At 41.7% G+C, this 14,277-nt stretch overlaps 1 protein-coding gene across 7 annotated transcripts in view; it reads left to right on the top strand.

Moving 5' to 3' along the window:
- The window catches only part of BEND7 (BEN domain containing 7), a 73,263-nt gene that overhangs the window by 40,429 nt on the left and 18,557 nt on the right, over window positions 1-14,277 (top strand). For 6 of the 7 annotated variants that reach the window (XM_069458732.1, XM_069458729.1, XM_069458728.1 and 3 more), the window contains one exon: window positions 565-790. In XM_069458732.1, the coding sequence (XP_069314833.1) occupies window positions 565-790 (226 nt within the window). Of the gene's footprint in view, window positions 1-564; window positions 791-2,329; window positions 2,394-14,277 lie in introns of those variants that run through there. The other variant, XM_069458734.1, reaches the window with a different exon arrangement.

Here is a 14,277-nt window from a genome sequence, read left to right as displayed (position 1 = left end):
TTACATAAGTTTTCATTCGTGAAAAAATAGTTTCACAGGTAAAAGCCACTGGCATAGTAGAAAGAGCCAGGGGGCCGTGAGGTAGCCCTGTATTTGTGTCCTTAGGTGAAAGAAATTAAGTTCTTACAGAGAAAGTGATCTGTAAATTGTAATGCACCGAGCCCATTTGGATTATGTTTAAGTCATTTTTGTTACGATCTCTTTGGGCCTTAGTTCCCTCATTTACAAAATGAGGATGTTTCAGCCAGAAGTCTCAGCTCCCCGTCAGCTCTAGAATGATACGCTTTTGTAGTTATCCAGCCTTCTCTTGACTACTTCCTTTCCATTGCCTTTGACAAGACTTCATGTTGGAATTGGAGCATCTTGTTTTGTGAATTATAACTACTCATTGGTTTTATAAATTGCAAATATTGGCACACAAAGCTGAGACTGTTTCATTTGTGGGATATGGACACTTCAATAACTAGTGATGTCGTTTTGTGTGTTTGTTTTTTGTGATACATATGCCCAAAGTCAAATGCTTCAAATCTTGCTTTTAATGAAATATTTATGTTCTTTTGGTAGCCAGAAGTGCAACTTGCTGAAGGCTTTGATGTGTTTATGCCTAAATCTCAGCTGGACTCTATATTGTCAAACTACACTCGCTCAGGAAGCCTTCTCTTTAGAAAACTGGTGTGTGCATTTTTTGATGACAAGACTTTGGCTAACTCCTTACCCAATGGGAAGAGGAAAAGAGGACTCAATGACAACCGGAAAGGACTAGACCAAAATATTGTGGGTGCAATAAAAGGTTGGTCCGCATCATTTCATTTTATGGGTTCTTTGTTGAGCATTGCCTTCATTCATAAAGACGCAGCTGAAATCAGAGGAAACTGACTGGAGGTTAATTTCACTTGCCACTGGGTCTTTAGCCATTCTCATGGCTTTGAGGGTGAGCTCTGTAACTTACCACCCCAAATACCACTTGGTATTTCAAGGTGCTGTTAATTTGTTAATATAATAATTTAAGAGCCAGTTTGATCTGCTGCAGAACCAAGAAGTTTTTTTCTTATTTGACTTGTTAAATGAAGGTATTTTTCTTCTCTGTAATTTCTAAGAATTTCACCAATACGTTATTTCAACTTAAATTTTTAGTTGTAAGTAAGAATAAAGCTATGGTGCTTTAAAAAAAAATAAAGTAAAACAGTTCTTCCTAAAGTTCAGAAGTTGCTTTGCTAGATCTTTGCTTCTAAAGACATTTTAAATCTAAGTGAACTCTGTGCCTCCCCTAGGTTCCTGGCCTGCTCTGCTCCCTCTTGTTTTGTGACGTGGAGTCATGCCCGCTACACGCAGAGACCACCGTGGGTCTCTCCCCTTAGCACCTGTGAACACGTCTGTATCCCACTGCAGTACAGTAACCACACAGGTGCATGTAGGAGCGGAGCTTTATTGATGTCCAGTGCCACATTCTAGAGCTAATTTTTAACTTCAAAGTGTCCTTATTCAGGACTCTGATGAGTATAACTTTAAGAAATAGAAGTATTTAAATATTATTATCAAGAAGAATGTAAATAAGTCTCAAATCGAAGCACAACTACCATGAAAATGAAATTTTGAGTCAAGCCTTAATTCAAACTAGAATAACTGATAAGGATGTTCCTTACTCGCTCAATTCCTGCATTGTTTGGTTTGCCGAGTGGGCCTGACAGCCTTCCCTGCCCGCCCCTGCCCCCGTTAACTTGCAGAATGAATAAATGAATTTACTAGTGCTTAAAGGATACTTGGAAATCCACAATGAACTTTACAAAATAACACCGTTTTTCAGTGGAGTTAGCAAGTACCAGACACACTTTGTTTGTGGCCAGAAAGACATAAGCCTTCATTAACAGAAAATTTCTCATGCTCCATCAGAATTTTTTCACTTAAAATGACAGTTGAGTTGTATTAAATAAGAAAAGCTACAGAGATAGCACTATCTGTGCCATCTCTGAAAAGGATGATTCAGCCTAAAGTGACACTAAAAACAAGATTACAGGATTTGAAAAATGGTCAGTGATGTAACTAGGACTTGCTAAAGTGAAGAAGGCCCCTCTTCCATTTCATCTGGCAGTCTCGAAACACCAAGGTCAAGGCTGCTGGTGCTTTTTCTGAAATACAGCCCAGAATCGTTTTAATTTTCTTTGTTTTTTTCAGGGCAGCATATTAACATAACGAAAATGTTTAGAAATTAGGGAACCATAAATGACTATGTTCCATTTTAATGACAGTAGAAGACTTACCCAAATAACAGGAATGAAACAGATCATGGCAAGTAGACTGACAAAGTTTTATTCTACCATTTTCCATCTAGACATCCTACAAGAGTTGGAAAAAGTAGATTACAAACAGAAATAGAGGACACACCTTGATTTCCTTCATGGCCCTGCTCTTCAGCTAGAAACAAAAATGACCGTGACGCCTTTGTTCCTAATACATAATAAAGTAAATTATTCAAATCAAAGGACTTAAAATTTCCATACACTTCTTTTATTGTTGAATTAAATCTGTCATTAAAATTCTGCTAGAACAGCACAGTAACTTAAAAGACAGAAATCTACCCGTAAGCCACCAACAAGCTAAATGAACAAATATTTTATTTTCACTTGTTTCCTCTCAGTGTTTATTCATAGACATATGTTTTGATTTTGATTTTTTTCTGATTACAAAAATAGTATATGTTTCTAAAAATATCCAAATCATAAAGAAATGTATAGAAAATTAAAAGGCCCCTAAATCTCACTCTTCAGAGGTTCTGGTATATGTTCTTACATTCTTTATTCAAGTATGAATGTGGTATCAGGTTTGTGTTTGTTGTTGTTGTTTTAGAGACAGGTCACACTCTGTCGCCCAGGCTGGCGTGCGGTGGCACAGTCGTAGCCCCCGTAACCTTGAACTCCTGGGCTCAAGTGATCTTCCTGCCTCGGCTGTCTTTTTTATAAGAGCATTGTGTTTATACTGGTCATCTAACCTTTTTACCTGATTTATTCTGACAATTTTTTATAAGCTCCTTAAGGACAAGCTTTGTCTCAAATATTTTTAATTATTACCTGTTGCACGTGAAAAAGTTTGGGTAATGCCACCCCAAACTATGTGTCTTCGGTATGCTGATTACTTCCACCTGAGGGCACTTGGGGACCAGCACATGCAGGCAGGGGCCTTCTCTGAACTCGCCTTTCTGCCTAAAGACAGAGCCTCCAAAAGGAACTCATGAACCAGGGGGAATCAACTCAGATCACAGGACAGGACACTGGAAGTGACTCCACATACAGAGTTTGTCACAGGCTGTCACCTTTTGTTCTGAGGGCCCATTCGTCATTCCCCAAAATCACTTCCTCTCCCCTAAGTTGCCTGCATTCCCCACCCTGTCCCCTATGAAGCATAAGCTTCTAGATCTCTCTGGGTTTAGGTATTCACTTTTTTTTCCTGTGCTGTCCCCGTGCACACAGTAAATATGTACATCTTTTCTCTTACTAATCTTCCTGCTATCAGTTTATCTCATAGACTCAATTATTACACCCTCAGGGGGTGGAAGGAAAGTTTTCTCTCCCCTACACACTTCACTGAGCGCTCTACACAGACTAGGGTTTCCATAAATACATGTTGGGTGAGCAAATAGGCATAGATTTTTTTTTTTTTTTTTACCTGGACTTTGACCTTAATTTATTGACATAATGGTTCTAGTACTAAACATCCATCCTCATGTCTTCTCATAACTAATTTAGAATGGTTGCCATTAAAACACTGTTGTAAATTACTGCCAGTTAATAAAATGCCAATGAAAGTTAAAAATTGGAAACCAAGATAGAATATAAATTTGAAAACAACTCTCTTAACTCCCTGCTCCATTTTTCCTTTACTGTGCTTTCCCCAGCTAAAAGTTTATTGGGCCCTGTATTACAATACAAAGTAATTTTTGGAAGTAGCTTTGAATTGAAAGTCTCATAGAATAACTATATCCAGGTTTTTTTTTGTTGTTGTTGTGTTGTTGTTGTTTTTGTTATTGGTAGAGATAAAAAGAGAAATTTATTACCCTAACCCAAGTCTTTTGAATCTGAGTGATCTGGTAATGTGATAAAATGGTTTCTTTCTATGTAATAGTGCCAAGGCCATCCTTGTTTATTGTTGCTGTGTACTACACACTTAGAAAAGAGTTTGTAAATATTAAATACTCAGTCTTTCTCACTCTTACGGGATAGTGTACCAATAGTACATTAATTTGAAAAGTCCTATTATATGGGAAATATGACGACTGGTTAATTTTATAAAATCTCAGAAGTAAAAATAACAGTAGAGGCTTGACTTTGTTTCAAAGAAAGGTGATTAGATTGGTTAAAACAACAGTGGGGAAAAAGATGAATGAAAAGCTGTAAAATGCTTATAAGTAGGAACAGAAATGGGACTGAAAAAAAAAAGTTTGTTGTGGGGATTATTAACAAGGCTTTTTGTAGTGATAATTAATATTCCCCATGACAGCATGTTGAAAATAAAATATAAGCCTCTTTTGTAGAGATCATATTTTTCACATAATCTCATCTGTTTTATGGGGACTAACACTTAATGGTAATTCATTGAAAATTCACTGATAAGTATGACCCAGGGCATTGGTGATGAAAGGATCCTTAATTAGAAATGCTCACCTGAGCACTGTAACTCTGGGAAGCATCAACTTCTGATATTATTAAGGGGAAGTCTTGGGTTTTATTGCTGAGGATAAGGCTTAGTATCTTGGATTTGATTCAGAATCGACTTCATACGCAGAGCACAGAGTGGAGATTAGTACCCAGGTGTGTTCCCCCACCTGCTGCGGCTCTGATTGGTCCTGCATCCAGTTCTTGCTATGATACAGTAGACCGGGCGGGCTGACTTGGTTAGAGTTACCTAAACGTGATAGGACCGTTGAATCTCTGAATGCTCTTCAGAAAATATATTTGCAGTAAAGCAATTTGTAGAACCCTAAATCAGACTTTCTAATTCAGCTTTGTAGTGATTAGTTGAGAAAGTTTTATTACTTTCAAACTGTACTGGAGTCTTGAATCCTCTTGCATTCAAAGGAAATTACATCTGCATATCAAGTGAAAGACTTGGTTGGCGGTTCTTAGTTCACTCCAGGCAACATAAAGGACTGCTCTCCGGAGAAGTGCTGATGGTCTGCCTAGACAGCCTCAGGGATCACAACTTCTCTGGGAGGGAGCACTCCTCAGTTGGTGGTACCCTAAAAAGTTAGCGATGCTTCTTACAGGATTAGAATGCCTCACTGCATTGGCTGTCAGACTTTCATAGCTCTACAGAAATGACCACCAAAACGTCTCCTTTTATTCCTGCAACTCTGGAAACTTACAGAGTCCATATTCATCATTCATCTTCTTGGGATTTAATCAAGAAAAGGGAATAACTGTTTTCTGTGTGACCTCACACAGATTTAAATTGATAGGGTTGATGGTGGCGTTTGCATCTCATTTATTATTTATTTTTTTGATAGTAACTTCTCTGTGTTCTCAGAACTCCTTATAAGAACAAGGCTGAAACATTAGCTCGGATTTGAATCCCCCTACAATGTTGATGATTTTATTTCCATTTATAGGAGAGCACACTGAGGCTCTGAGAAATTAAGTAAACTTACTTAACTTAAAGTTAAACAGCTAGTAAGTGGCGGAATTGGGATTTAACCCTAGGCCTCTCTGACTCCAAAGGCATTTTCTAGCATACTCCACTCTTTTCTAAAAGGAGTATTTGAAAAGAAAGGCATCCTGCCTTTGAATTTCTATCTTAAAATTTAACATTTTGGATTCATTATAAATCCCACCATGAAGGTGGCCATACTGATGATTTAAGACGACCCGTTAGTGGTTTATGCAAAGCATATTCAAAGTGAATTTCTGGTTAAAATACAGCCATACTCCAATCCATTTACTAGCTTCAAGGGCAAGTGTTTTCTTGCAGATCGTGAGACTCAGTCCCATCGTGCCAGGGAGGAAAGTGGGCCTGTGATCCCTCCCCTCAGTAAGAGACGCTTCGGAGACTCCTCCAGTACACAGACCACAGGCAAGAGCATGCAAGTCAACACTACAGATAGCTTGTCTTCCAAAATTACATGTAAATTAAATTCTAGTTTAAACGTTTGGCTTGGAACCCATTGATGAATGCATTACTTCAAGAATCCTCTTGGAAGATAATCATCTGTGAATGTGTCTATTCATATTTTTACATATCGGATCTGCTTGAAACAGGATATAACTACATAACAACTATATAATTACATTGCAAACATAGCTTCTCTCTCAGCTATGTTTGTAGCAATCACCTAGTTATTGTTGTCTTTTCCCACTTTTTTGGAGGCCTGTGACAAATAGGTCATGTTGAATCTCAGCTGTTCCGTATGTATAGCCCTGTATTTTCAATGTTCTTCCCTAGTGTGCACACTTTCGTGTGCATCAGAATTACCTGGGCTTTTGGTTCAAAATTCATATGTCTGGGTCCCCTGCTCAGAGATTGATTCAGTAGGTATAAGGTAGTCACAGAAATCAGAACTTTGAACAAGCAACCACAGTAGATATAAGGGAGTCCTAGAAATCTGGATTTTGAACAAACAACCTGATTGTTTTCAAACCCACTCCTCCCCCTGGAGAAGCAGCTCTCTCCCAGCCCTTGAGTCTAACAGTCGGGATGTATCTCACCCGCACACAGCAGCCCGGCTGTGAACCCATTCTCCTTCAGCTGTTCCTTATGAACGCCCAGCTTCTGGTGGCTGCTCTGCTTCTCTCCTGGAATAGATGCCACCATAGCATCATCTCAACAGCCCTCATTCTTTGAACGTCAGGGGTTAAAATTATTTTTTCTGTTGTGTTGCACAAGGGTCCCGGTTTCGGATATGGCTGTGCGCCTCACCAGGACTTCCCCGAATAATGCCTACTTCACCAAGGCAGAAGAAAGGCATTTCCAGACTTGAGCACATCTCTGACTTATGAATCACTACACAAATACCACAGGGCCTCGTCATTATATAGTATCCATTCTTGGCAAGCTCCTGGCCAGAGTCACCTTGGTTGCATATTTGAAGCACTTGTGTTTAGCCAGCGTCTTCCCCAGACAGTGTGATACCAAAGACATGGTCTTTGCTGCTTTTCAGATAGTGGACTGAGTCACGAGAGCACTAAAACCTTTGCAACATTTTCATGGACATGGTAAACGTAGAAATCATCAGCAGGCATGAAATTTCTGTTAACGACATAAGTGTTTATTATCCACCCACTGTGAGCCAAAAGCTGGTGACATAAAGCTGCGTGAGGCATGGCCCCTGACCTTAAGGAATGTGCAGTCTAGTGCGGACATGTAAACAATGACCCATACCACGGAACCGTGCTCCAAGATAGAATAAAATAAATGTCAGATGCCCAGTACCTAACTGGGGGAGGAGTCACAGAGGATGTCACTCTCACTAGGGGACGACCTCACAGAATGGTCTGAACTAGTCCTATCAAATGCAAAGAGAATGGAAAAGTTTAACTACGGAATACGTCTAATGAAGCTTAAATTCAATGAAACACTGGATGAAAGCCTTTTGCTTCCAGAACTGTTTAAAGCCTGTTCTCATTGGTGCAGCTAAAGGCCTCAGCAGCCTGTTCACCTTAAGTGTTTAACTTCAGGAGTATAATGGATCAGGTGCACACCCCTTCCTTACCACATGTACCATTTTGAATCAGCTTTGCCAGGTGCAACTAAGTGGGGACAAATTCCAGCTAGAAATGTGGACAAAAGCCAGAACACTGGGGACCAAGACATGCAGGACATTGGCAGCTTCACTGCAGGGCCTGGGGCCAGTGCCAGCCTCTTTCTGGAGGGTCAGAGGTGGCCCTTCTTACCCACACGGTGGTCCCCTTGATGGTGGCATGGGCGCCTGACACTAACACCCCCTGCGGCCATGTCATTTTTAGCAGAGGCATCAGTATTCTCTTTAAGTCTGAAAGCTCAGAATCACCTTCAAAGCGTTTTTTTGTTTGGGACTAACCCTGGTTAGTTACCCAGCCCGTCAACTCTTTTTGTCCTTCTTCGCTCTTTTAGGGCTCCTGGGCTTCTCCAACACCATCATAGTCCTGCTGTGCATCACCTTGTCCTGGAAATTCTGCAAAAGACTCTTGAAATATCCTTCCCTCCCCTACTTTCCACTCCCAGTTCAGACTTCACACTAACAGCCGAGTAATGCTTGTGAAGCGACATTTCAAGACGTCACCTTCCTACTCACCTCCCCTGGGCCCATGAAATCAGGTCCAAACTCTGGCCTTTTCCACACCCTCCATGACTTGATTTCTCTCTCCTAACAACCATATTTCCCAGCGCTTCCTGCCAGGGGAACCAGCCTCATGTTGCCGCTCTTTCTCAAACATCACATACTCATTTTGGACTTTGGGTTATGCTCTTCTTCCTGGGGCTACAATACTCTTACTTTTTAGACAAATCCAACTCATTCCTCCTGGTTCAGCCCAAGTCTCACCACCACCTCTACCATCAGACTCTCTCCAGGTGCCCTAACCTGCACTGATCACCCTTTCCTCGAAATTCCAATAGCACGTATTACCTTTACAAGGTTTAGCAATAAATCTTAATCCTTTGCTTTGCTCCTAATGGTTTACATGAAGGTTGATCCTATCATTTACTGCCCAAACTGGGACACTTTTGAGAGTGAAAATGGTGCTGTTAATTTGGGAAAACAGGCTTTTTAAACTTGAGCTATCCTGGGCAACTCAGGATATACGGTCTCCTCTTCATGTTTGGGCAGCTTGTCTTTCCCAACAAGACTATAAGCTCCAGCGAGCAGAGATCATGTTTTATATTTGCTTTGGATATTCCTTGGCATGTGAAATAGCACCACTCACATAACTGATGATCAACAGATACAGGAAGGAAGGAACAAGGGAGGGAGGAGTCAGATAGACAATCTATCTTCACTGGAAAAGATGGTTTCTTAAAAATCAAAACACAACTCCACCACATTGGGTGCGTACGGGACAGGAATAACAAGATAACTACACAACTTCCCCACGACATGTTGGAAAAGGGCAGCTGAAATCCGAGGAGGCAGAATATAAATTTGAAGATTAGAAGAAGCATCAGCAACAGACAGATCAGATGGTGTGTAGCAATCAGGGATTGTGTAATCTAGTTGATTAAAAAACATCAAGGTGATCCCAAATATAAAACCAGATTTGTATTCAGTGGGGACTCTGAAAGCATCGATTATTGTTAAAGATCAAAGAACAACCCCCACAATTTGCAAAGTGGAAGGTATAGTTTGTCATGCTTCAAAAGGCAAAGTATGATAATTTTACTGTGGAATTTTGGTTTAAACAAATCCAGTGATCCCTAGTCAGGCTAAATGTGCCCTTTACTATTTTCACTGTCTCTAGACTTCTTGATACAGCAGTAAACTTATCCATACCTGTGGTTTTCTAGCATTCGTCGTAGCAACGGGTGTCTCAAGAGGGGATCAAATAAAAGTTTGAGTACTTTTTCATCAGCCTCAAAATGTGAACCCCAAGTTTTCCTAAAGCTGATCTCAATTAGAAGGGAGTTGCCATGGTGTGAAAATGAGCAGGAACTTTAGTCCTTCCTCTGGGGCGCAGCCCAGCACCTTCACCCCTTGTCCTCTGAGCAGCAGCCACAGGGACGTGTGCAGGCGTGGGACAGTACGTCGGTCTGATCCGGTGGGTGAGACTCCCCCCCGCCCCCACCCCCAGCTCATTGCTCTTTGTTCTCCCACCTCTGCCGCGGCTGGACGTGGGTGGCTGCGAGGTGCCGGGTGGGACCTCCCGCTACTCCCAGACCTTCTGGCCGTGGGATGGACTCAGCACCACGTGGAATGACTTCAAAAGTCCATATACTGAGAAACCCAAGCTTTAAAAATGGAGAGAAAAACTCATTACCTTGTCCTCATTCGTTGCTCTATAAAACAAATAAACGAGTGATACTAAATATTTCCAATGTGCCTTCCAAGTAGAATTTCTATAAACTGGTGATTTTGAAACTTTTTTTTTTTTTGCTAAAATAAAAATGGGGTAGACAGTAAAACACCATTACATCAAAGCTTGTTGTCACCCAGATCTTCATACTTAGCAGATACGATTTACTCCCTTGAAATACACCAACCACGATAAACAAAGGTGGTGTCGCGGAAAGTGTTAATCACATTTCCAATAGTTGTATTAGAAATGAGCTCTGCTGTGGGCTCCCTTAAATCGATATAAATTAAAATTAACCTTGTTGAATCTGAGAAACCACTTCTCAGCACTGCCTTTTTTAGACAGAGATGTAGCAACACTGAATGAATGGAACACAAGGGATGTCATTGTTTCCTTCCAGACGACTCTGGCCGAAAGGCTTTGAGGATCGCTGTGATTAGACAAGATTGTTCAAACCTCAAAATCCCAGCGGTCTGGGGACAGTGAGAAGGAGTATGTGGGATGCAGATTTGCTCCTGTCATTTAAGCTCTTGAAACATTGCCTTCTCTAGAAAAAAGTGTGACTTGACTAATTTCTAAAGTCTCCAGTTCAGAGATTCTGTGATTCAGAAATTTTAGTCCAGATTCTCAGAAGTAAACCTACAGAATTAAATAAATATGGCTGGGATCGATTTTATGGATGTCGAGGGCCCTTTCCATTGCAACAGCCGGCTGGAAATAATAGCCCCGTTCGGTAACGATGGGCACGAAGTGTTCGGGTCGTTTCGTTCAGCCTTCCCTGTACTTGACCGCCCGGAGTGCAGGCTCCTGCAATACTCTCAGATACGAAATTCAGTGGGATATCCTAAGTTTACCAGTAAATACCTTGCTGTGTGTAGTACTCTAGTTCCTTAATTTAAAGGCATCATTTTTAAGTGCATTAGGTGCATTTTTAGGTGTTAATTCTTTTTGTTAAAACAAACCTGAAATGAACTTCAAGGCCCGGTATATTTTGAGTCCTGTGTCTGTCTACCGAGGAAATACTTCTTTCAGTTTTTTCAAGTTAAGCGACAGGCCAAAGGCAAGTTTCTCAGATTTGTTCTATCCCTAACCATACGTTGGTGTCTGCCTGCTGTGGACCAGCAGTGTGTGGGAAACACGATCTCTGCCCTTGCTCTGAGCTCGTAGTCTAAATGAACACTGGGTGCTGTTGTTTTAAAAAATCACAGATTAATGAACTCAGGGAGGCCTTATTTGGGAAGGTGACATTTCATTTGAGACCTGAAGGGTGGGATGGACTGATGTCTTCACTATTACTCCCTGAAGGCAGACACTGAGTCTTCCCCTTGTCCCTTTTAAAGATGGTTTGTGGTGCTGATCCCGAAAGAGAGTGTGTGTAAGGAGTGTAACTGTGATCTGGTCAGCACTGACGTTTCTATGGCGTAACCCCAGGAAGAATTTTCCGCTTTGTCTATAGACTGACATTTGTCCCCGTAAGCGGTAGTCTTTAGATTAAAAAGTAGAAAACAGTAGTGTTCCTCTTCATCTTGAATGTGGTGGAAAAATTTGCTAAGATTGGTTTTCTCTCTGCTTTACCCCTAAGATTTAAAACAGGTGTTAATTTACTTCATATCCGCTCTCTCTTTATTTTTTTAAGAATCACAATGTTCCTCTACCTTCCATTTTTTTCTCTCCCCACCCCCAAACCCCAGAGCAACCTGAAGTCGACAAGGGTCTTTCCCATTCTTCCTTATTCCACCTCTTACGTGTGTATCCCTAAATCCATTTCACTGTGGTTTTGTGTATTTACAGATCTGCACACGCTGCATGATCGTGTACTTTTGCAGCTTGGTTTTGTTTCACGTGTTCTTTTTTAAAAAACAAAAACAGATGTGTCTGTATCAATGCGTGGTAACTCTAGCTTATCCATTTCAAGTACTACCCACTGGCTGTTGACAGAGCCCATTCTTTCTCCAGGCTCGTGTTAGAGACACTGAGGCTAGTTCTCTCTTCCCTCGTCACCCAAGGCGTTGGTCATCTGTGTTTCCTGGTGCACAGGTGTAAGTTTCTCTAGGGAAACACCAGGCAGTGGAGTGGTCGAGCGCAGGGAACGGCTGCTTCACTTCCCTGGGAGCTGCCACGTGGCTCTCCACTCTGATTGGCATCATCGACACGTCCACCAGCAAGGTAGAACCATCCTGTTTTCCCCGTTCTTGCCAACATCTAGTGTCATCAGATGAATTTTCGCCAGTCTGGTGGGTCTCAGATGGCATCTCAGTGGTGATTGCTAATGAGGGTGAGCGTCCTTTCCTATTTGTCATTTATTTAAGTACTTTTTTCTCTGTGAATTTCCATCCTTTTCCTATTTTTCCTTTATGTTGTTTTCTTACTTATCTGAGTTGTGGTCAGTGAAATGTGTTGCAAATATCACCTCTTATTTTCCAACTTGTGAAAACTGCCTATGATGGCTTTTATCCAACCAAAGTTGAGATTTGACAGTCAGTTAGATTTCTTTTCCTTTGTGCTTTTTTGTGCCTATTTTTAAAAGTCCTCCCTACCCTGATAACATCATGGTATTCTCTTATTTTTTTTTCCAACAGAGTTTTATTTTTTTATATTAAGATCTTTAATCCACCTGGAATTTGCTTTTGCCTAAAATGTGAGGGAGAGATTTAATTTAATTGTTTTTCTCGATGGATAGTCATTTTAATACCATCTTTTTTTTTTTTTTTTTTTTTTTTTTTTTTGCTGATTTATAATTCTCTCCCTCTCACCTGTTTACACTTGGTCTTTTCTCTGCCTTTATCTCTTATCTGAGCCAGTGCGACATGGTTTCCATGACTCGGGTTGTAATAATTCCTGATGTCTCGCAGGTCACGCCCTTCTTCCTTCTCTTCCCTTTTCTCCTCTCTCCAGTTCTGTCCTGGTGTGCTCAGGTTTCTTCTTCCTTAAGTACAGCAGCTGGTGATTCTTTGAATGAGGCTGGCAGAGCATCCAACTTGTCCTTTGGTGCAGTCTGTGTCTGAGCTTCTTGGAGGTCAAGGGCCCGTCGCTGCTCCGGTCAGGCTATGGCTTAGGGGGCGTGGTGGGCAGTTTCCTGCAGGCATCCTGCAGCGTGGCCGGCCCTCACACTGGCCAGCTGCCCTCGGTCCCTCCCCACGTTCACCAGTCAACCTTCATCAGATGTTTCAGATCCAAAAAGAGAACCTGCCACCCCACATTGCACATTAATTCATTGTCATTCTAGTTGACTTATCAGTCTTATGTGGAAAATGATCCCCATGAGCCGTGCAAGTCAGGCCAGTTATTGAACCTGCCCATACTGTGATCTTGTCTCCTGTGATTCAGGGTCGCAATAGCCCTACCCACGTTGGTGGTTGTGAAGGTTAAGTGAGATATATATAAACTGCTTAGCACCTGGGGAGTTTCAAATAATAGCTTTAAGGGAGTAAGAGGAAAGAGAGGAAAACATGGGAGGACACTGGTTGGGTTACACTCGCTCAGATGTGAGGACAAAGCGGCTTCCCACAATTCCCTCTCCTTTTGCACGGCCCCGGCTGCAGGCAGTCCCCAGTTGGGTCACTGTGCTTGTCACCTGGGACCCTACTATGGAGACTGCTGTCCCCAGCCCCTCGAGAGCTCTGGGAGTTTGGCAGCTCTAATGAGGACCTGGCTGTGGGTTCTGCTAGACGTAAACCTTGATTTCCACTTGTCTGTTTGACCACAAGTAAAAACTGAGTCATCATACCTGAGGTTGGGTCGTCACTGCTGGCCGGAGTTTTTAGAGGATTTCACGGTGAAATGAAAGCTCTTCAGACCTCCTCCTGCTTCTTAAGTGTCTGCGTGACATGATGACTTCGTTTCAAAGTTCGTACCGTATTCTGCTTTGTCCAGCAGAGACTGTCAGAAAAATCCACATTAAAAATCCGTTAGGAGCTACTCTGTGGCTAGAGCACTGTTTGGGACGCACGGCCAGTCCACCCTGTCCTCGGAGGGGCACATCCAGCGTGTCGTACACGCTACATACCACCGTGTTCACTGAGGGTTACACGAAAAGCCGCATTCCTAGAGAAGGGTCTGTCCAGCCACCACAAGCTGATTCATTATTTATATACAATTAAAGGGCAGGGTTCAAATGAATGCCAGCATCTGGGGAAAGTCATTATTCATGTATGGATCAGACGGAGCACTTGTCATTTCTCTGGTGACTTAACATACTCCCTGTGCCTTGGGACCTCAGATTAAGCAGAGGAGATGCTTTAACTCTTTTATTTAGTTTAATTGTTGGCCTTACTCTGCTTTTTCAGATTATTTGGAGTCATTTAAA

Source organism: Eulemur rufifrons, chromosome 25, assembly GCF_041146395.1.
Source record: "Eulemur rufifrons isolate Redbay chromosome 25, OSU_ERuf_1, whole genome shotgun sequence".
NCBI lineage: Eukaryota > Metazoa > Chordata > Mammalia > Primates > Lemuridae > Eulemur > Eulemur rufifrons.
This window is presented reverse-complemented; position numbering and strand designations above follow the sequence as displayed.